The 25,814-nt window shown below is 31.0% G+C and overlaps 1 protein-coding gene across 1 annotated transcript in view; it reads left to right on the top strand.

The window, feature by feature from the left end:
* Positions 1-181: 181 nt before the first annotated feature.
* The window catches only part of Ret (protein kinase receptor Ret oncogene), a 53,449-nt gene continuing 27,816 nt past the window's right edge, over positions 182-25,814 (top strand). Inside the window, exons 1-2 of the mRNA XM_029319765.2 lie at positions 182-394; positions 1,029-1,240. Coding sequence (XP_029175598.1) covers positions 1,168-1,240 — 73 coding nt within the window. The 5' untranslated portion in view covers positions 182-394; positions 1,029-1,167. The remainder of the gene's footprint in view (positions 395-1,028; positions 1,241-25,814) is intronic.

The following is a 25,814-nucleotide window of genomic DNA, read 5'->3' as shown; positions in this document are numbered from 1 at the left end:
CAAAAGAGGAGTCGCGCCTATTCCCAGTGCGACCATAGGGGATTCCCTTGACGTTGTTGCCCCACGTCGCCCCACACTGCTTCAGCCCCCCTGTGTATCTTGGGGGCGTATGCGCACGCGTGGAAAATTGTGTCTGATAACGGCGGGCGTCTCGACGTCGTTTTAGTATCGGCCGTAACGCCGTAACGTCGCGACGTTTGGATACGGTTTCTTTTCTCTGCGATATTTACGCGTCTGTGAAGAAAACTGTTAAAACGCGAAATCGGAAGATGAGATACCGATTTCCCATAGTAAAGAGTCGTCCTAGGCGTCTAAGATCGGCGTCATTACTTCATGTTACTCCGATTGTCGTTCGGCCACGATCGAAAGTATAGCGGATTTCGCAAAGAAAAAGGTACGATCGTGTTGATTCGACAATTAATTGGGGTTGTTTTTATTATCGACACGTCCCATAATATTGCATTAAAAAATATTTCTTGTTCTTGCAACCGAAAATAAATGATATACTTGCAGAATATAAAAAAATTATATTCTAAAATAGGATTGCCTGAAGTAAAAAATATTTTTACGATATGTATGAATAAAAGAGAAAGAAACTCTAAAAGCTACTTTATAACTTTATAATTTATAATGTGAGAAGAGAAATAATTGTGTTTAATTTCAAAAGCATAATATAGATTAAATATTTATATAACAAAGCAATAACATTCTATTAATTCAACAGTAATAAATAAAAATAAAAATTGAATACAAATTTAAACGAATTCGTCCGATATGATCACAGTTATATTCTCAAAATATTATTCGATGGAACATCGTGTTTATTATTGCTTATATTTTATATTATTGTTTATATTTTATATTAAAATAAAGAAAATGTTTCTTTCAATTTTCGCAAAGGTCGTGATCAATCGCGATCGCTTTATTTTAGTGAGCTTCAAAAATCACGTTTTGCTATGTAAAAAAAAAATAATTATTAGACGCAAATTATATATTAATTATAATTGTGACATTATTTTACTTGACAGAAAAACGTATGTAAGGGACGCGACGGTGCGTTTTCGCGGGAGGAAATCTTTGCCGAATTGGTGCACTTTCAAGTCGCAGTGACTACAATGTTAAAGTGATTTTTGCTATTGATCGAGCAACGAACATACATTATCCATCATGCAGGTCCCTGGATTGCAATTCATGGCTTTGCTATTATGCTCATTGATGATAAGGATATCAGTAGTCTCAGGTGTGTATACAAAAATTTTAATAATATAATTAACATTTCTCACTTCTGTGCATTTTCTACAACGTAAATATAATTTTTAATTATCATATAAAGCCTACGTCCGCGAAAGTAACTTCACATCGTACACAAAAAATATTAACGTTATTTATAAAATATGTTTATAAAATACTAAAGCCGCATCGATAATTTTCCCTCATTCTTGCTATAAATATTTTCATTGATTATTAATTTTTGATTTTAGAAAATATATCTCTTGTTTCGTTCATAATTTATCAAACAATGGAAAATAAAATCATAATTTATATATTCAGTGTGCAATTTATGAGGACGTCAGAAACGCGCTTACAATTTATGGTTTAATATCGTAACCAATAAATTCGACTAAAACAGAAGTGTTTTAACTGTTGACCGCCGCGTAGCTATCTTTGAAATAATTTTTATAATATGACGCGCGGCGAATATAATTTTTTGAACAATATTAAATAATATAAAAAACAATAATAAATGACGAGTACTAAATGACGACCGATCTTTATGCTACAACGTAGTAACCAAAGTGTCTAAGACGCGCCACAGATCCATGATTAATTAATTAACTCCCGCCATTGTATGTTAAAGTGTCGTGTCAAAAGTCATTTGCAATCCTATATATGTTATGAAACACTGTCATGTAATATTTCTTAATTGTTGGACGACTAACCAAATATCGCATCGTAAATAATACGCAAACTTATAGCAGCGTATCCATTAAGCATTAATTACGGATACAACGAAACTTTCCGCGATGAACTTTTTATGGAAACTATATCCAATCGATATCTCATCGATATAATGCGAATACAATTTCGCCTGACAAAAATATTTTTCAGCATAAATACAGCTAACAATTTATTCAACCATATCATGATTTCTCAAAATAATATTGAGAAAAATCAGAATTTTGAAAAGTTAATGGCAATTATACATATTGCACGAATGGATGACTCTAGATGACAGCCAAGTTGACTTAAGATCACCCTACATTAAACCAATCCCTAATTGGTAGAGAACGGGAATTGAGAGAGGGTGGCTATAGAATTAACCTTTGCACTAGGAACGTAATTCTCCCTGTGGCAGATGCGACGCGTTTTCCTAATGCATCGATGATGCTCATCCAATTATTTCCGGCTCGCGCCGCTGGTAAATGTCGGTGGTGCAAGCAAAAGGATCCATTTTGCAATTAACTATGTGCGGTTATAATCTTATAGCCTTAAAGCATATCTAGTAACTTTATTAATTATTTTGTAACACGTTACGTTATATAATGTTCTTATGTTATCAAGTTATAATTATAACACTGTAATAATACGACGCGTATAATGTGATAATAATAATCTTATAATTACAACGTATAAGTTTCAAGATTATATAATATTGTACTGACGTTTTCAACGACGCGCGAAGATTCATATTTAGTTACACGCTTAACAAGTCGACGTTAAATTGTCTTTTAGCGCAACACCGAGAGAACACATTTCTCGGTCTAATTCAATTCTTATCCCGTATGCTTACGGAATATATGTAATTCCCGGAAAGCACATATGTCATACTAGACAATGCAAGTTTTGTTAACACGGTAGGCGGTAGGCGCTGTAAACGCCGCAAGTTACAGACAGGCACCGTTCGTCGGTCTTTGCTCGACTTATTCTCACACACGCCTACAGGACTATCGATTTCGTGCATGGTGAACATAATCGCGAAAAAGGGTCTCGGGCAAGGGTGCATTGATAGGGGATGGCGATAACGCGTTCGCGGAACGCAGCTCCAGGTACACTAGCAGGATTGTTTTGCCCTGCGGATACTACAAATCGCATCAAGGTACAATATTCAGAATCTATGAGACTGTTCAAGATCTTACAAAAATTATTAAGACTGATAAAAATAAATTTATATTTACAATAAAGTTAAAAATATAATACATCTTAATAATTAATCAATTAATTATTATCAAACAATTACAAAAACAAAAATTATTAATTTCTCTTACAATTCTATGTTATTAACATAATAATATATCTCCTTTAAATTTCAATATTATAAATAAAATATTCAATTATTCAACAATAATTTCGAAAGCAATATAAGAGCATCTTAAAATATTTTCTCTATGATTTAATGTAGTTTGATTTTTGGATATGAAACATGTGATGCTTTAGAAAAATTAGTGATTATCGAAATTTTAAATCCAGCTTATGAATATCAAGGCAAATGATTTGCATATCGTTTGCGAGAGATTTCATAATAACGCCACGCGTAGGTTGACATTTGCGCTTGACCATGTAACGACCGAGGTAACGACGATCGCAATGTCGCGTGCCGACCGGCCCATGCACCCTTTCACGTGCACGACGACTTCGATGAACTGTGAGAATCGATAGCGGCCTTCCGCATACGACCGTATTTTTCTACCATCATTCGAACCGATACATCACGTGTGACAAGATTAAGCCGTATGACAGTTCTCAGTATAGCCTATTCCGATTATAACCCCTGAAGGACGAGCATTTTTCAAGAATAGACTTGAAATAATTCCGAAAATAAATGATAGCATTATACGAAAAAAGTGAAAGCAAGATTAAATATGATCGAATATTTTAATTCTATAAAGTTTATTTTGAAACTTTGAAAAATTGTCAGGAAGCAATTAGAAACAAGTATTTTCTACATATAGAATTAAAAAAAAATTAAATAATTTTAAAATTAATTTTTTAAATTATATGTATTAAAATATTTACAAATTATTGACTAGTGACTGAGTGAGAAATTGTCGTTACAGTTTAACAATCAAAGCAATTAAATACCTCACAATATATTATCCATTAAATTCATTGTAAACAAACAATCTCGACTGCGGGAGACGCGAGATGAAACGAGCATTTTTCTTTTGATCAAGTTCAATTTCAAAGCGATAAGCTTGCTGTTCGATGCTATTACAGTATCAATAGTATCTTTCGGTTTTGGTATCGACGGTTTCCACTAACGATTTTTTTTACTTCTTTTCTTGCCGCGATCCCGACGCATTAACGCAAAGAAAGGATAACGGAGGGTGAACTAGGCGGGTTGGTCCCACCCTCCCACGCAGTTCGCGACGCTGTGCAGAACTCCAGCATGGCAAGACTGCGCCGGTTTTATTGCTCGCGTCACGCTACCGCGTTTGCCAGCCGGCTGGTCAACGAAATTCGGCATCGATTTCGCCGTAGATAGCCGCGTCCGCGTTCTTCATTGACATTGAATGCACCATTCAATAGCAAAACGCGACCTTGGCTGCATTTCTGCGGCCACATCGAAGTCGCACAATTACAATCCAACCCTTTCTAAGCCGCCGACGACGACGTTTGTCATCGTTATTCTCAACAATGTTTAAAAATAATTAAAATTTCATATACGTCAAAATTCTCGACGGATTAACCGTCGACAGGCATCGCCGTCATTTTAAGAAATTAATTACGAGATTGCCGAGGCCCATGCAAACATGTAATTTAGCAGCGCGAGCACACGCGATCGAAGTGTGCCGGACGACAGGAAGTTAAATGTGCGAAAGCTAATAAAGTTTCGCGAGATAGGGAAACAAAGGTGTATTTTTTAACGCCGGATGCACGAGATAGTGTATCGAGAACTATTGTGCATTTTGTAACGATGATGAACTTACAATGTACTAACAATGAGAAGGTAAAATTTATAAATGCTCGAAATGGCAAGAAATATGAAACTTTAGCATGATACGATACAGAATCACGAAATACAGAAGATGCAGATATAACTGAACAAGTATAAAAGTTTGCGACGTAAAAAAAGATGGGCGTAGATTTGTTTAATCGCGATAAGTTATCGCCCCCGAGGGAATAACGCGTCTCATGACGAGGGAAATATTAGCATTTCGCATCGTCTTCCAAAATAAATAAAGAAAAAGAAATAAGAGCAAAAATAGAGGAGGGTATAATTTCGCGTGACATATTCTTCGGTGATCTTGAATTCCGCGAATTCTTAGGTAAAACGACACGCGATACTCGAACCGAAACTAGGACGTTAGATCGCAACCACGGTCCATCGCACAATAGCGTCCACTGTCGACAGAAACCCCTGAAAGAGACCCTTCATGATATTATCGATAAAACCCCGAGCGAAAGGACGATAAGTACAAGTCGTCGGGCGAAACCTTTTGAAACGCGCGCGCGTCACTACTCGTGACATTTATTACTTCGTCGCAATACTTTTTTTTATTTGCAAATCGAACTACAGCTTGTCGTATACTGCTACCGATAATCGAAACTCTGCTGTGTCGATGATAAAGCGTCGCGAATGAATATTAATCCGATACCCACCCGCGCACACTCGGTATTTATGCGAGTATTTAATGAATGTTATCGTACGCGGCGATGGGCGATTTTGTGGAATAAAAAGGGTATCATGTGCGTCGAAAATAATAACAGCGTGAATTGCAAAATATGGGGGAATATTCGTAAGTTTTTTTTTCAAAAGAGAGCAATATCGGCGAAAATGTCAACTACATAAAATGAGATTTGAGTATTATAAATCATAATATTCCACGAGAATATAATCTGTTTTTATTAATTAATTTATTATTCATTTATTATTGACACTTGTGATATAATTTAGAATGATATATCTGAGTTATAAAATGATAATTTTTTGCATATTTTCAATTGGTGTAGATAATATTAATGTGGCGACAGGTTTTCATGTTTTCAAAATATAAATAATAAAATATTAATTATGCAAATTTTAAGAACAGCTATATCACGTTTGCCATATCCATAAGGTACTTACAACGTTTCGCATTCGTGCGTCAAGTCATCGTATACCATGAATAATAATGAGAATGACAAGACTCCTTATTAATGACGCGGCAGAGCACACAAAACGTCTGGCGCGAGTCTTCTACAAAGTTACGGACTACCTTGTCGGCAGTACATTTTACGATGGCATTATAGTTGCCAGATGCGAGATGAAAAGAAAAGTTATTGTTATTTTTGTGGGTAAATTAACTTTCCAAAATGTGTGATAATTAGATGATAAATAGACCAATTTCTTTATAGCTAAGAGAGTAATATTGTAATTATAATATTATTATTTATAGTAAGTTATAAGTTTTAATATATGTTTAATATTAATATATTTGATACTTTAAAATATACTATTTAATATTAATATATTTATAATATTATTTTAAAGACTATAAATATATTAATATTATTTAATCGTTTTATTAAAAATTCATTATCATATATAATAATATATATATATATATATTTATATATACATATAATATTTGATATAAAATATATTAACAAAAATATATAAAAGTTACACATTCTTCTCATCTCCTTTTATTGTCGCTTTGCGTAATATTGATTCATCAATACAATATGCTTCAAAGAGAGTTAACAGTAATCCTTTCTACCACGCTTGAATTTTGAAATGTAAATTCGAGCGTATGGTTTGCCAGACAATGCAATCGAAAATTAATGTATGTCACAATTCACAGGTCGAAATAGAAAATCAAATATCGCGTGCTGCACTGAAATCGTTAATCAAAGACCGGTTCTAAAAGCAGCCCTCACCCTCGTTGCAACCTAATCAAAAAGCACGTGTGCATTTGCGCACGAACGGATCGATTTCCAATGTAAGGAAATACATTAACAGTGACTACAAAGACTCAATTTTTACGTACTGATCCGTGATGTAACTTTATATCGAAAGATAAAGCAATGACCAAAGTTTTTATTATTTTAAAAATTAATTATTATATACAGCTAAAATTTTAAAGTGCCTAAAGAATTATATATAAATCTTCAAAAAACAATGTTGAAGTATTATATACAATTCTAATCTTTTTAATAAAATCATTAATTATAAATATTTTATATTTTTTATTTCAAAATAAGATTAAAATCTGAATATTTTATACGTATTATATATATTACATCTTAATAAATAATGAATTTTTATCGCGAATACAATCAAGCAATTAAACAAATAAAAAATAAATTAAAAAATTATGAATACTTCAACCACTACCTCGCCATCGTCTGATACCTCCACGGATCTAATCCTCCTCTCTCGTTTTTTCATGACATTTTACACGACATTTACCAAATATGATTATAATCGTGTATCATTGATCATTAACATTTGACGATCGCGCGATACTTTACATATTCCCGACATTAATCGCAAACGACTCATACTTCATTTTGTATTGCGATGAAAGAACGTGAAAAACAGAATTACTACGATCTGACACTGGAAAATTGCGCATTCGAATTCCCACAATGCTATCTCTGTTCGTAACAAATAGCATATAATACCACGCATTTTACGATAATTTAATATCTCTGTTTTAAAACACACTGAATAAATGCGTTTCGAGAAATAATATAATACATAAGCAAATCGTTCAATCATAGAGAGGAATTATCGTAACATGGTAAGAACGTTTGATTGTAGACAATTTGCTTACAGCTTTACGATTACAACTAAAATTTGTTTACGTGCAATGGCCTCTACGTACAGTGTGATGTGATTTTATTGTCATTCTTATGGCAAAACTCGATCGAGAAGAAATATCAGTATACGTGTGTCGTATTTCACGAAATTATTTTACGCGATTATTCATTTTATATTGAAATGAGTGTTTTATAATGATAAGTATTTTATAATGAGATATTAAATTATCGTAAAATGCGTTTGTATTGTATATTATTTGCGTTGCGATCAGAGACAACATTGTGTGAATTCGGAGCAATTTTTGTTCCAAATCATAATAATCTAAAATCATTTTCGCAAACAGCAAAGAAAAGATAAGAAAGAAGTTTGGAAGAACATCAGACAATGGCAAAATAACTATAAGATTAGCATTCTGTAATTTTGTTAATTTATTATTTGTTAAATTAATTACTCCCTTATACTTGCATACTTGATACTTTATATTATTAATATGTAATATGTGATATGCGTCAAAATATCTCGAAATATCTTACTCTTATATTTTGAAATATAAAATAAAAAATTTTTAATGTTATTATAAAATATTTTTAATTAATAATTTGACATAGATTTATACAATAAAATACTTCAACATTTTTAACATAATCAAGAATTATAAAGAAAAAACATTTTTTATTTATACAAGATTATTTATAAAAAAAATAAATGTTTATATATATCAACTAACATATCTGATACACATGATTAGATTGACACAATTTTTTTGTTAATTTTGTAATTTTAATTAAATATTTGTTTGGGCAAAAAAATTTAACTATACAATAAGTAAATTAAAATATGAGCAATTTTGTCATCACTTATTACTTTGATCATTAATTTAGGTGTAGGTATTTGTATTTTATAATAAACAACATAAATAAAACAAGAGCAAATAACATTTTTGCAAGTACGAATTTTTTCTAATCGCGCGATATTTTATGTCTCAATTGTTCTCTATGAGTTATTGCATGGCAATTGTTCTCTCTCAGTGAACTAATGGCCAGCAAGACCAAAAAGGTTTGAATCCTAAAAGTGCAAAATATCGTGGATATACAAAATGTTCTCAATTGTTTCTTTTCTTTCTGCAACACATATTTATTGTATCTCAATGTGTTCTGTTTGCGCAAATAAATTACCACAAAAATATTTAGATGCTGTTGACATATGCGATTATTCAACATCGCTGTTACATTTTGCAAAACACGCACAAAGACTGTGCAATATGTAATGCAAAAGTTACACAGTAATTTAATTAAATCCACTAACAATAAGTAAAAACTATAGTACAATTCCGATGGGCGAGATTTGTGTACACATGTGTGAAATTTAATCAAATTAATAACTTTATCATGAAATGTTTAAAAAACATCTCACAAATTAATTTTTGAACAAAAGTAGGCTAAACTTATTCATTTTGAACAATATTATAACACAGTTTCAACAAATAAAAGTTGTTTATTTCTTATTATTACTTAAAAATGATTTAAATATTTCGTCACATTTTCTCATTAAGTATTAAAGAAAATATAAGATCGACAAAAATGTAATAAATAAATATAAAAAATTGAATGCATTAGAATTAAAATGTTATTTGAAATATAAAGAAATAAAGCGATATTCATATTGAAAATATCGTAATAAGAACAATAAAAAGCTATAAAAGAAGAATCCCCTCTTAAAGAGGATAGTATCATATAAACCATGTGAACCTAGCACTCGACATTTAAAAAATTAATTTTTTAATATATACGGAAAATGATAGCATTTCGTTTGGAATTGTTTGTAGTAAGAATAATTTCGTTTAAAGTTTTATTAATTAAATAATAAAAAAGCTTGTTAAATAAATTCCCCGACTATAAGATATCTCAAATCCTCTTGTGCAGTCTTTTTTAAAATCTTTTGTGATTGTTCGTACTGATTTTCGTGTCGTTTGTAGTTGCACGGTTTAAAAATTACAGTAGTTTGAAAAAATTGTCAAAAGTAATTTTCGTCGATTTTAAAGATTTTTCAAATCTGCTTTTCGTTTTTTAATGCTACAAACAACTACAAACGAGTCTAAATTACCTGGCAAAAGCAGATTTAAAAAATCTTTAAGATTAACAATATTGATCATTTTTTAGACAATTGCAAATTCTAAATCATATAACAAACGATACGACAATCACTACAAACAACAACAAACGATTCTAAATGAGACTGCACAAATCAATTTGAAATATCTTAAAGTTGGGTGCTGGTCACTAAAAAAGTTTTCGCTTTAAGATTGATGTGTCGATCTATCTCAGGTTAAAGATTTACTCGAACTTAGAAATTCGAGCATTCAGTTATGTTAATCTAGCACCTGACTTTGAAAGATTAATTTTTAATACCGAAAATAATAGTATTTCGTTTGTGTAGTCAATGTAAAAATAAAATTATTAAAATTATGACCAACACCCAACTTTGAGATAACTCAAATTCGCAGTCTTTTTTAGAATCGTTTGTAGTTATTTGTAATAATTTTCGTTTGTAGTTGCACGATTTAGAAATTACAGTAAGTAGTTTGAAAAAATTGTCAAATGTTATTTTTGTCAATTTTAAAGATTTTTTAAATATGCTTTTTCCATCGATATGCATTTTTAAATTCTTTAAGTAACAAAACTATAAACAAAATTATTGTTTCTATAAACAACTACAAACGAAATGCTATCATCTTCCATATTAAAAAATTAATTTTTTAAAAGTCGGGTGCTATAGATTCACATAACTATGATACGAGTCGGAAAATAACTTGATTAATATCTTAGAAAAAAATTTATAATTTAAGTAAATTATTTTATAAATAATATAATTTTGTTACTATATGTATAATACAAACATATTCATCGATCAATGTAATCTTCTGTATTCGCTACACATATATAATACATACATATATGTATATACATACCACAAAATATAGTAAAACATAAAGCTCGATCTATTGTTTCGAAGCATGCAAGTCTGCCTGGCCTTAACCTCGACCGATTTGTCCTTTACTTTTCCGCGTACTTCTAATCTTTTTTCATCAAATTCTCATTGAAAAAGTCTGACGGGATTATTATAATTTAGTAGTACTCCGAATTAACAATACAGCCATTTCAATCGTGCACAATCACGGATAGAACATCGAGTATTTGTATAGATCAACGCGGTATAAAATAATAGTTTCGAAGATTCCATCGCGTATATAAAAAACCTTGGCCTTCTCGTGGCATTTTACGAAACATAAAACTGTGCCACCCAACGACCACGTTTGTCCATTAAATATAATCGCGAATACATGTCGCTCGTGTGACATACGTCATAAAATTAAAATATCCCTCGCATTACGGACATGACGATTGTATAATTTTGATCGCTATCTCTTCTACAAGGACTTTATCTCTCAAAGCTCTCGTCACTATACTATTCGAAGAATATTAATGCACGTTACGAGACTGATGACACAAAGACAACGCATTCATTAATTTGATGAAGCTTCGCGACTAACGAGCAAAGACGAAATATGTTTGATAATAGCATCGGCATCAAAGTACCGAAAAGATTCATGAATAATCGATACGTGCACCTTGCAACGTAATTTTGCAGTTACGCATCCAGATGCAATTCTTATGTATTTTAATTATCGAATAGTCTTCTGACTTTATTATTGCATTAGTCAATATTTATATATACGTTTAATTACGCACGTACAATTATTATATATAGTTATATATAATATTAAAAAAATGAAAAGTGTAATTTACATTCCATACACAAAATAATTTTAATATGTTATAGAAATAATTTATAATTATTATAAAATTAAATAATTATTGAAAAATATAGCGCGAGAACATTTAATATTTAACATAAAACATCTAATAAGTCTCTAATTATGAGATAATAATCAGAATAATAATAGTCGAAAGAAAATATTAATTTTAAAATTATAAGTATGATTAATTGTTTTGTTTGTCCTTTTGCGTCTAACTTTGTGGTAACACATGAATTCATTATTACTCGTGTGTCAGTATAATCTGATAAGTAAAACGACATGAAACCATCAGTAATTTGATATATCTAGAATTGTATCAGCGATAACAAAGTTACACGCGGCATAATTTTTACACAGATCTCTTTGATCTTTAAAGTGCATCAAAAGGAGTTGATACTCTATATCCTCGGCTATTAATCGCTCTTTTCGATATCGACATAGCGTGAACATCGCAATAAGCGAGCAGTTTCGGGACATTATAGACACGCGTAAAGTTTTATACGGTATCCCTATCGTTCGCTTCATCGCAAAACGGTGCGATCGCCTAACTATAAAATTGGGGAATACATTTTACGAGATTATTATCACGAACGTTGCTCTGTCAGAGGTGCGCGTCTGAATAGAACGTTTTGCGGAAAATTACGCCTTTTATGGCTTTATATCGAAACACGGCCAGCAGGTATAACGACGATTACGTGACTCCAAGTGAGCATTGTTTGCGTCCCGATGCTCATAATGAATATGATATTATTAACGTGATGTAATGGGACCGCGCGATAATGTAATCGAGGGACTCGCCTCCTCGACACGAACGCCATGCCCGTTACAACGCGCGTCGTTGTAATTTAATCTGACTATCGCCGCCCCGCGAAAAAGAGCCAAAGGCATATATGTATGTAGGTAAAAATCCATCCTGTGTGTTGGTCCCACAAGAAGGGTGGCCACACCCCGTAACCCACATACCGAAAACGCACGTGTGACACACACGGTATGTGCTGTGACATCGGCGACCGTTGACATTTGTTATTAATTAACTGTGTAAAGTAGAAGATGAATTCGTATTAAATTCCCTTCTTCCCCATCTTCAACCGTAATACGGAAAATTATAATATTAATGTCATCGTTATTACGTTTTTTTTTTGTACAGATTAGAAATAAGCTGCTGCAGTTTCAAGAATAAATATTTCTTGTTCATTTCTTTTGTCAGAATACCACAAATGAGAAAAAAATAATTTTTAATATTTGTTATTTTAAATAATATTTATAGGAATATTTTTTTTAATAATATAGTGTTATTTGTAAATAACATTTAGCAAACGCATTGTATAAATATTTGTAATTCAAAAGAATTTTTATAACTGAACTCTTTTGCATTAATATATTTTAGATGTATATAATTTTATGCATAATGTTTAAATTTAAAAAAAATATATATGTTTTTTAATATGAATAGCTCGTGACTATGATGCATTGCTCATCTGATACGTAATGTATTATTTTGCTTTATAGCATAATGTTAATCTATCTTATAAATTTTTTTCCTTGAAATAAAATATTTTTTCTTAAAATTATTCAAATAATTTACATAAATATTTGCACAATGCGAGCTTTATATTTTCTGATATATTTAAAGTTTGTAAACTCGTGATATTTATATGTTTACATATCAAATGTGTATGCACGATTACGATAAACGGTGTATCTTCTGTTGAGATAAAATTCGGGTGTGGGTCTGATAAATATATATCGCGAAACAGATAAATATACCACCATAAAGTTTCTCTCTGCGAAAAATAATCGAGTCACGTACAACTAGAAGTATCTATTTAAATTTTTTTCCACTCGGAATTTCAGTCAAGCGAAAGTAGACATTGTAAATGGGTGCAGATATCGCACGCGATATATCTTGACTAAAACATCGGTAGAAAATACGGTAACCTTTATAGTCTGGTAACATCTGACCTTTAGCCGAGCAGAATCGGACGTCTCTACTTTAAATGGAACGTCGCGGAAATAAGTAGGCAAGTTAAGACGCGACGAGACCACGAAATGAGCAATTGAGTTCTCGCAGACAATCGATAGTCTATATACGAACAATATTTAAATCAGCAGTTAATAAACAACGACAATAGACAAATAACCGAAAATGGTTATTCGTTTGCGTGTCTCTCTTTGAAATATACATCAAATAAATATATATAATGAAAGTATAATTAAATTATTAATTAAATAATTAAATTAACCTATAACAGTTAATAATTGCAATAATATTCTTGATAAATAGAATACGTTGAACTTTAAAAAACATGAACGGATTGATTGATAACAATGCAATGATTTTAAAAAAAACCATTTTAATCCAAAAATCTGATACGAGTCGAGTTTATAATAACAGAACGAGAAAGTATAAAAATGTATTCGCGACTGTATTTTTTATGTGTTGACATTTATGCAAATGCTGAGTCGACCTAAGAGGTCAACAAAATTCTCTCGCCGAATGTTCCACCTGTCGTTTCTATACAGAGTGTTCAAAAGAAAATCCGCATTTAAATAGCGACATTCTATTATTTTTTTAATTAAAACTTATTTTGATTTAAATTTTTTAAAAATTATATTGCAAATAATTATATATATATATATATATATATATATATATTTAAAATTCAAAATTATTATTGTTCCATATATTATTTAAATAAGTTTTGGAAAAACTGAATTTACTTTTATTTTTTGATCGCCCTGTCTTACTCGCGAGTTTTATCTTCGAGAATTTCTACGCTAAATCCGCTTATAAGCCTCGAATGTTTATGATTGCCGAGTGCTTCATAATAGACCATTAATTTCTTCGTTAGGCTTCTTCAGCGTTTCGCTGTTGTGTTCATAACACGCTTATTGCATGGTTTTCCCAGCGGAAATCATCCATTTTCGCGAGATATGCGACACGGCTCGAGTCGTGTATCTCAGCAGACACACACACGAACGCAGAATGATTAAAAAAGACACTTCAGTGACCTGATACAAGCCGAACAAAGTTTCGCACAATCTGGGTTACCACCAACTACACGTAACATTGCAGCAGTATAATAATAGAATATTAATATTGAATAATATAATATTATTGATAATATTGAGAATTGATGTTATTGATATTATTGAGAATAATAATATTGAATAATATAATATTATTGATATACAAATACAATAAAAACAAAAAAATTCATTTTAAAAATTATTCGAATTTAAATATAAAAATAAACATAAAATTCAAACTTTTATCAATTCAATATTATTAATAAAATTAGTTAATCAAATCAATTGTTTAATGAATCAACAAAAAATAATTTAAAAAACATTATTTGATTAAATTTAAAATTCTAATAGATTTTTTCCCTCTTTTGTTTACATTGAATAATTTATTTTTCCATAAATTAATAATGCATACAATCATAATAGAAATGCTCATAATAAAATTACGATAAAACGCGATAATAATAAAAATTATTAAATCTCTCTTCTATAAAAGAAGGATTTAGTATGCTGACAGAATATTTTCAATGGCAATGTAGCAACCGGTTCAGAAGAAAGAATCATCTCCGAAGTGTTAAATCTCATTCCTTTCAATGGGAGGATTTAGTGTGCTGGAAGAATCCGCGATAAGCCGCATATATATAGTCGATGCTCTGTATATTCGCATCTTTCTAATATTTACGCAGGCAATATCGGAGACGAGAATGTACGTCCGATCGAAGATCTATTCGTACCACTGACGGCGAAGGGATATTAATCTCGCAATGGGCAAACGAGAGAATTAATCTCATTTATAAACGCAAAAACCGCGAAGAGACGAATAGGCATCAATCACGAAACGTGCAAAAATGTTGACAGTTTTGAAAGCTGTGCGAAATATACGTATATATGCTTCGAAAAAAATACACATCGCGTTTGCATTTTAATAAAATACATGTGGGATAGAGTAAATATAAAGCCGGCCGTGATTTGTGAAACGTTTCGTACGGAATATTTAATTTCTGAATCTTGCAATTTAAACACTGTATGTGGAAAACTCAGTATATATAATAGAAATTATAATTCTAAAGTTGTATAAAATTATTTATTTAAAAAAATCTTTATAAAAGCTTTTTTTTCTTTTTCACAAAACTTCTAAAATATTGCAGCTTTTGCGCACATACCGTTTAATAATTTCAATTGTAAAATGCGTAATAGTAAAAAGCGGGAATATTAAATTTATCACGTTGTATACTATTAAATTACGAAGACATCTCGTAATTAAAAAATATTGCCAATTTCGATCGTTGATATATAATGGTTGACAGTTACACTATCAGCTATACAATCGCTCTTAATTATTGACGCAAAAACCATTAAATTATCGTTTTTATCAATAAGTTATTATTTATGACTTGATCGTAAAAGAGATCTCTCAAAATAAAACGAATAAAACGAGTACTTTTATTAAAAATCTAAAAAGATATATAGAGACGTTGTGCGACATAGTAATTAAAATTGCAAGATTAAAATTATAAAATTTTATTATATAAATATTGATTTTCAGTTTGTATTATTTACGACCAAGTTTTTACAGAATATCTTTCATCTAAAATATTTCGCGGTAATCTTAGAATAAAATAAAAAAAGGAATAAATTTTTTATTGGCGTTGATTAACGCTAACATTTTTGCTGCAGTTATTCGCGTTGAAAGAACTTAATTAAGTTCGATCCAGGCCGATCGTTGTGTTTGCGAGCATAATACCGGCGAAATTAGCATTGTCGTTGTTGACCGTATCATTTTCGCGGCGCATCCGCAACATTATCGTGCAAAACATATATACACTCGAGCAAACAGAAAACTGTCAGGCGCATACGTTACTCTTCCCCATCTCCCTATCTGTCAACATCACTCTGCGACCGTATCCGTCCGTCTCGATATAACCACGAAGAGAACAAACGCGTGCACTCCGGAAACTAAATTCCCCGAACCGACACCGAGCTACACACTGGTCCACATTGAAGAATATTCCGGAACGTAAAGTTTTACATCCCGAAGTGGCTTTTCCTCGCAGATTAATGCGTCTCGGAGTCGCGATCGTCCTAATTAAGAGCGAAATTTCGCATTCCTCTACCAGTTTCTCAATAGAAAAAAAGAAATGTTGAACATTTTCCTCTTTTCTTTTCATTTTCTTTCGGCTTAATTAAATTAGTCTAATTAAATTGTTAATTGAAAAAAAAGAGAAGTCACTGCAGTAATTCCCTCCCAACATAAAAAAAATTTTAATGCTTTGCATTAAATAATTATAAACATACAGATTGATTATATTATTCAAATATTGTATTCAAAGACAATCGCGATTGCAGAAAACAAAACTTCATTAATTTGCCTTTTTTCAATTTCTGTCGAATTTGTGTACATACATAATTTATTCTGTAAATATAGTAAATTTTAATTTTTAATAACGCAGCATTCGAGCAACGACTCTAACGAGTGTCGAAAAATTCAAACGACGTCAATTCTCTTCATCTGATATTCTGAGAACGAACATTTTCATTCGCGACGCCTACACAGTGTCTTGAACAAATAAGAATGAAATGCGAATGAGAATGATAGAAATGTTACATTACGTAAATAATTATTGGAGAAAACTGTATGTACAGAAGTCTCTCTTTCTCTTTCTCCTTTATTTTTTTAGAGTATTACAAAAATATATTTTAAATATAAAATTTTCTTTGAAAAAAAACGTTTTATACTTAATATGTACTTTTCTAATTTTATTTTTTATTTTTTATTTTTTAAATAGATAGAATAAATAATTTTTCTATTTTATAATGTATAAATAATTTTGAAAATTAAATTCAGATTATAAAATAATGAGTAATATTTTCTAATTTAAATATTCTTGTAGCAACAATGATGTACATTTTATATATCAAATATTATTTACTTTTGATTACCTGTAATCTGCATCAATAAATTATTTTAGGAAGCTCAATAAGAGATATGATACATAATTATAAAGAGACAAAAAACATTTTAATAGCCACATCAAGTGCACCGGTAAAATAAATATTGTTAAGCACGCGAATCAAATTTAAAACACTTATTTCCATTCGCTCTTTAAATGAAAGCTGCATATAAATGTATCGTATAAATTCGACAGAGACATGAAAAGAGACATTAATCAAATTTTAGACATAGGCAAAACTTAATTAAAAGTGATGTTAACTTGATTGTTCGGAAAATAATGAACAAAATTAATTTGTTGTCAGTTGCTAAAATTTTATCATGTATCATAAGCGTTAAATTTGTAAATTAATATTATGTACTGATTAATATATTTATGTACTGATTAAACTTTTATACATTATTATAAAATTTGTTAAATTAACAAATATTTAGTTTAATACTGTCAAATTAATCGTTTATTTGAAACAAATAAATATTTATTTGTTTTGGAAAGGATTTTCTTATATCAAATAAATATTTTTCATATCAAATAAATATTATTAGTTTCAAATAAATAATTTATTTGACAGTATTGAAATAAATACTTATAAGAATTAACTAAATTTTTTCTTCGTAATTAAGTCTTAAATTAAAATTCTATTAAAGTAAACTCTACATGAAATTAATAAAAGAATGTGATTTTGTTAATATTTTATTTCCATAAAGCTTAGTTTGCGAGAAACTCCTTATTTTTAATCGCAGATAACTCGAAAATTATTGATGTCTCGACATTTTCGTTGAGAAAAAATTGTCTCCAAATGGTCCCAGGAACCTGCCACTAAAAGGTTTGCTATTAATTTAAGGACATCCTGCATATTCAATTAACAAAATAATATTTGAGTAAAAGATTTAGTCAAGTTAACAAATTGTTTTTCAGTGTACAAATAAATAAATATATTAAAATAATAATACTACTAATATAATATAAAAAGTAATAGTGAAATTAAAATAACAATTTAATAATTAATAAATTAAAATAACGCATTATGTGCGTGTATAATGATAACACGATTAAATTTAGACACATACGTACACACATACACATTAGAAGAAATTCGTCCGATTCAGGGATGTGTGCGTCGTCGGCGAGACGTAAAGTATTTTCACGAGAAAACGAGAAAAAACCTTTTTTTCATTTGGGGGCAATCAATTTCACTATTTCAACACAATCGGTGGGATACGCACGTGGCTGAGAGCATCCTGCGCGTTATCTGATTTCCAAGAAAAACCGTACACAGAAAACGCCGCGCTTTAATCACACGTTCTCTGAGGTGATTGTTTCGGGGTTTCAGATGTCGAAATCGCATTTTGTCGGCGCATTTTTATCGTATGTCATACAGGTATTATTTACGTCCCAATATTCTCTGTGTGCCCGTATTTTTCTATCTATGAATAAAATATATTTTGATATCGTGTTGACATGTGCTTCAATATGTCACACGTATAATATATTTGCTGATGCTTTTTGCAGTTTATTATTATGCATTAAATTATTTTAGTCTTCAAATTACTTTCTAATTTGCAAGCGATTCTATAGATATATTAAAACATATCTCTAACATATATCTATTAAAGTTTACTGAACAAATATTTATATAATATCATATATATATTCTTTTAATTGACATTTATAATGTTTTGAAGAGAAACTATAATTCGGTAAAATTTTGTTTTTCTATAGGCGATATTTTATAACTCACTATTATTCATTTTCATCTTATATGATTTTATCTTCAACTTTACATTATATAGATACAGATTACATAAAAGTAACTAACAGAAAATTAATTACGATTATAAATGTGTCTCTATCTTTACGAAAGAAATAAATTAACAAAAGTTAGCATTGTTTTCTTTCACAGAAAAAATATGTATCTCACTCAAGTTTGTTTTATTTTATTCTTTACTTAACACACACATAAATATGAGAAATAAAATTACAATAACAATTGAATAAAAAATATATAGGATTTATAAAATATATATATATATATATATATATATATATAATTAATCTTTCTTCTCAAAAGACGGTTGAGTAAAATAATAAGTAAAACTAATTATAATATAATTAAAAATATAATTAAGTATGAAAAACTGAAATTATTAGCAAGGGTATATGTATATGTATAAAAACATATACGCAGACTTTGCGTGTGTTTCGAAATTAACATAAAAACCAAATAATATATAAACATTAATTAACTGGCGTCCAATGAATTCAGCGGATAGTAACAAAATTAAGGAAGCAGTCGTGTGTTGATCGCGATATGAAAACCGGGCCATGTTTACCAAGACTTTGATTAAGCCCTCAGCACCTTATTGCCGGTAAAAGCGCGTCGGTGTGCGGTCGATCTCTGGGTAAACTTTGACCTGACTGCGAGACCACGAATGGAACATAAAAGTCGAGTTAAAAGCAATTATATCCCGACCATCAAATAGAGGGACGAGCAAGAAAAAGAAATTGATGGTTGTCCGAACTATCTGCGTTCCTGAATTCTCATTACGAAAATTAACGCGATGTACCGCAATCCGATCGATCCAATTTGAATTGACGCATTCCGCGAGAACAATTGTCGTTGTTCATAATTTATTCGGCTAATTTATTTGATCCGGAATGAGAAAGGGACGCCGCGCACAAATTAGTTCCACCGCTGGGCGTGCAGAAATTACGTCCTCTGCGTCGGTTTGCGTATTTAACGAAGACCGAGACTTGGCTGACATGCAAGTTTAATCACAAGTTCCTAAAGCTGGTGTAATCATCTTTATTATTGTTAGAAAATAAGGCGATTTAGATCTGGGAGCTAGAAATTTTTGCCTTAAATAATTCATTTTTTTTTTAAATTGTTTCTTCTAAATTTCTACTACTTTTCGCGTTTTCAATTAAAGTAGTATCAAGTACGATAAAAATTATTTTTGCGTTGGCTGGGATCGAATCAACAAGTTAATATTTATTACTTCGGTATATCTAGAAATGATTTTGTTTCATTTTCATCAATTCTCTTTTTTTATAATCCTGAAAATACTTTTAACACAAGCATTTAGTTTTATTCGCCAACAGTGCAAAAAAAAATATAATGGACAACAATATATCACGAAATATATGTTGTAATTTAACTTTTGGGTTGCTTCTCTGTGATTTTATCTCGTCGGCTAAAAATAAATGTCACGAGAAATGAAAGTCGTTTTGCAAAGGATGATAAAGGACAAATGAGACTAGAGTGAGATTACAAGGGTGAGATGAAAAGGGACAAATTTTCCTTTAATAAGTAAAACTAACTCGGAACGAACGCAAAATTGCACGACGCGTTGGGGAAAAAAGAAATTGTGTAATCATCGCATGTTCATACTTTTTCAAAAGAGTTTTCGGAGTGGCAGAAAACTTCTCCAATTTCTTGTTTATTTTGGAGTAATGAGTTTATTATATTCCGCAGTACATGGAAATTAGGTTCTTAGAGAAGTTTGTTACCGCGAAATGCAGTTGAGCGCGTTGTCCCACTGTTATACATATATATATATATATATATATATATATATACCATGATTTCTCGTACCGTAAAACTTAATGCACATCACGATAAGCGAATTACTTAGTAAGTTCGGCATTATGATATTACTTATAATATAATTCATTGGGCATGAAAAGCTTGATTAACCGAGCAATGTGAATTAATTAATAGCATCCTCCGAGACTTAATTATACCCGGGAGATGGTTGTACGTCAGTAGTTATGGCCAATCGATGGAAAATTGATGATAAGACCATAATTTCAATTATGTTTTTATAGTAATTTTTTAAATCAAATAATAATTTTGCATATTATATATTGCATGCGAATTTATTAACTCTGAAATGTGTATATGAACTATGTGCTCTTCTGTAAGCTCTTATATAGTTATTTCTTAATTATTATAAATATCTTTATAAAGACAAATATTTTTACAGTGTGTGTACGAAATGAATATTTTATAAGTATGTAATTTAATGCTGTTATGTAGAAAAATGGCATTAATTATAATATTATTTGTTATTAAAACTTTAAAGCAATCATAAAATATTGAAAAATACCAATTATTGATGTAATATCATAAAAATGCGCCGCGTAATTTATTATTTTTCACAATAAATATCATGAATAAATAATAGAAAAAAATTAATTAGAATCACAAAACGATTCGTCGCAATTTTTGGAATCGCTCTCTGTCTCTATTAATGTTATTGAAATTTTATGTACAAACGAATTTTTAGAAATCTGAAAGATTTTCATATATATTTACAGATTACAACATCTTTTTAACATTCTTTTCGATATAAATTCACATTCGCGACCAAACCATCGCCCTAATGTAATATCCAGTCGAGAGTGTGTGTTTACAGCTTGATTTTTTGCCACATATGTTACGAACGCGTTAACACGCCAGGGTATTAACACGTCGATGCTAACGAGGTCGTAAGTTCGTCTCCTAAAAGGTGCGGATGCTCGACGAGCGTGAAGTTTTCCATACAATCGTGTCGAAGTGTCCTAAATATAGTTAGGCTATTTCGGAGTTCGAGACGGAGAGGTCGACCATCGGGATAAAAGCGGGAAAATGAGGGAAAAGGCGGGATAACAAGCGACTCTTGTTATTTATTGACGTCGCATACACGCAGGTGTCTCCGTTTGGAGATCTATAGTATTCATATCCGTCTACAGTGTACATACATATATCAGACACGTGCAACACGTCAGGACATCTCCTTACCAAGTGTCACGATAATAGTATACACAGTGCAGTTTACTTTTTTCCTCGAAACTTGTCGACACACGTGTGCACATTAATGTCCATTGACTTTAACGCAGATTGTCAATATTAAATATCGAGATATTTGAAGCGTGTGTCGTTTCTGTGATGGCATATTTTATGACGCAAATTAGAGCAGTCTAAAAATATTTAACCTAAAATTCTTCGTTAAAATATGCAAAACTCTCTTTCTTTCAGTTATTCTTTAATTTATATTTTCTATATTTATTTTTATAAATTAAAGAAAAATATATTTTTTATTTAACAAGAATTTAGCAAGAATGATAAATTAAAGAAAAATATATTTCTCATTTACAACGAAAACATGCATTTACTGATAACAAAAAAAAAAGAATGTTATTTAGTGATACTGGAATCGTGAGTGCATCAGAATGCCAATCAGCATGACTGCATGAATGCAACACGAGGATTCAAGAGGTGGATACGTTGTTCGAGATACTAGAGCCGAAAAAGAGGCTCTCGAAATCGAAAAACGAGGGTCACGTTGTATGGCTGCTCATATCGCGTTCACGGTCTCTGTTTTCGGGAATTGTAACTCGATGTGCAAATACAGGGTTTCCACGTATACGTACGATCGTGACGCTCCTACGTACACATGCTTACGTGCATGCGTACGTATCGCCCGCATGAAATACACGTTATATCGATTAGCTAAGACAGATTCTCGTGCTCGTTTCTCTATACTTCTCGTGCATTATGCGCAAGGTTTAAGCCGGCTACATCGATTCGATATCCAGCTTCGACATGCCGTAATTACTACTTGCAGTGATCAAACTTTGCAAAGTCGGCTCGTACCAGTCATTAGTCAGATATTACCCGATAACCTGCCGTCGAAATTCGTGTACAGAAACTTATGTAACACTCCTGTCAGTTCTAAGTTTCATTATAACATCAATTAACACTTTGGCGCTGAGCAATTTAATTTTCCTTGTTTGTATTATGATTGATTAGAAGACTAACATTTCTTCAATCATTTAGTATCAATTTATTAGTCTGAGTATTTATCTGAAAAATTATTTTTTTTTTATCAAATATTTATTCGAGATAACGAGATTTATTCTCTATTATATTAATATTATTCTAATTAATAAATTAAATTATATATTCTTATTATAATATTATAATGAAAGATAGAGTAAAACTAGCAAAAACATTTTTATATTTAAAGCTTAAATTATGATACATCGTCTTTAAATACATATTTGTATCTCGCATTAAAATTAAGATGAAGATGATGCATCTTTAGAAGCGCTCCCTAGCTTTATTGTTGTAATATTTATTGTGGCATCTTTATAGCGATACTGTGTGAAACCTGATAAGAGTAGTAAGACAGTAAAGAAGACGTAGTGCGAGAACGTTAAGATGTCTCTCACGGGATATACACAATAGAGCGAGATGCTTGAGTGAGGTGCAAGAGGTGTTTGTATCCTGCTGTGTTTTCATACGAGAATAAAAAGATTTATTTCAAAAACATTATCTGTTGAATAAAATCTCTCGTGTGAAATATATTAATATTAAATTATATTACTACACGTATTTTATTCTTACAATAAATGAGATGAAGGAGATGTATATTGTGTTCTTACAATAAATGTTATAAGAAATTCAATATTTTAAGATAAATAAAGAGAAGAGTTTTTTTTCAATCTTTTCTTTTTTTTCAATTAGAAAACTTGAATTTTCAAATTTCCACACATTTTTTATATATTTACAAAAATATATATCATGAAATTAGGACCTACGGATTTTGAGATTTTCATATATTAATAATATAAATTTATAAAATAGATTTTCGAAAATAACTGCGTCAATCATACTAAACAACCGAAAAAAGCGAAAAATTCTTTTGCCAAATCAATAAGAATGAATGTTTGCGTTGCAAACGTCAACGCATAGTATACATTTCATTGGTCTATCGAAAGTCGGTAAAAATCATATAAACAACTTGACGTTTAACATATATCTTTTCTATGATATGATGATAAAATGTCGTAGTGAAGAAAATCCTATAAGCAGTATAAGCCTAGCTTATCCGCTGCTTTCAACGCTCGGTGTCGAAAGCCTTAAACGCTTCCGTCTCGTGAGTCATATCGACAGCCCAGCACTTAAGAAATGAGTGCCGCTGTTCTTTTCTGAGCGCGAAAACTCTTTTAAGAGTAAAAAGTCTTCCTTGGATATGATCAGTTTTTCTTATGCTACGATGACATATCATCGTAGACACGCTTAAAGCCAGTAGTTTAAGACACATGTATCACGAGACGTTATTAACGCGCAAAGTTTTATAATATAACTTGGATATCGCAAAACTTTGATAATACATTTGCTCTCGAATCTCGTTGTAATAATCCTTAAAGAAAAAAAATGTATCATATTTCATTGGTAGATGTACAAAAATATATGGAATAAGAAAGTGTACATTTAGTTTGAAAAATTCATATTAATCTGTGCAAAATGGTTAATATAATATATAAATCATGCTACACCGTGTATTTCTGTCTTCGAAGTATTACATTTTTTGCGAGTCTTTAAATTTTCAATTGCTCCAATTCAAAGACTATATATTATAGATATCTCGCCATCTCTCTTACTTAAAGTTTCTTGCTCCACCGTCTGTAGGATAGAATGAAATTGCGAGCATTCTAGGAGGATGACTTGCGTAGCGATATACGTAATTCATTTCTAATCCCCGAGAAAAGTCAGGTGGATCCTTCCGGAACGAGGACGAACATACGACGAGAGACAGACGGCGCCATGGACACGTCGGATAAAATGGGTTAATAAACGACCCGTGGCATCGTTTATGTCGGGACAGGCTCGAAAACGCGGAATAAACAATTCCAGACATTTTCGTCGAGAATCCCCAAGATTAACGTTCCGACGCCGCACTAATAAAGCGGGGTTACAGAAAGGTCATTAGACAGGCGGCGGAAATACCGCGTACCTACTTTTCACCTACTAGACACGAGGGACTTTTATTTTCATTACTACCACGAAAAATTATGCCGCTGTCAATGCTATTTTTACGACCCCTCCCTCGAAACTATGTATATTCGCTTTACCTAAAAAGCGCGGGGCCATTAAATTTGTTCTGACTAAATTTAAACATTCCTGAATATTGCAAGCAAGTAATAATACTTAGATGAAATTGTCGTTACATCAAATTAACTGGAAAAAATAGAAAGCATGACAGAAAAATTGATAAAATTTGAAAAGAAATTGTAATTATACAATGCTATAATATTTATCGTAGAACTTGAAAATAAAATAATATTTGTAATAAAGTCTCTTTTTCGAGCAATATCCTGAATAGATTGAATAGATTTGAACAACCGCATTGAAATGCAAATTATCGCTCTTAGTTCGCCCAATATTATCAGAATGTGTTAGATCGATCGATTGGACAGGGAGAAATGTAGTATCCAAAGTTCA

The sequence above is a fragment of the Nylanderia fulva genome, unplaced genomic scaffold, assembly GCF_048542155.1.
Source record: "Nylanderia fulva isolate GAGA-0341 unplaced genomic scaffold, ASM4854215v1 Scaffold20, whole genome shotgun sequence".
Taxonomy (NCBI): Eukaryota; Metazoa; Arthropoda; class Insecta; order Hymenoptera; family Formicidae; genus Nylanderia; species Nylanderia fulva.
Note: the sequence above shows the minus strand (reverse complement) of the source record. Positions and strands in the feature narration are given on the sequence as shown.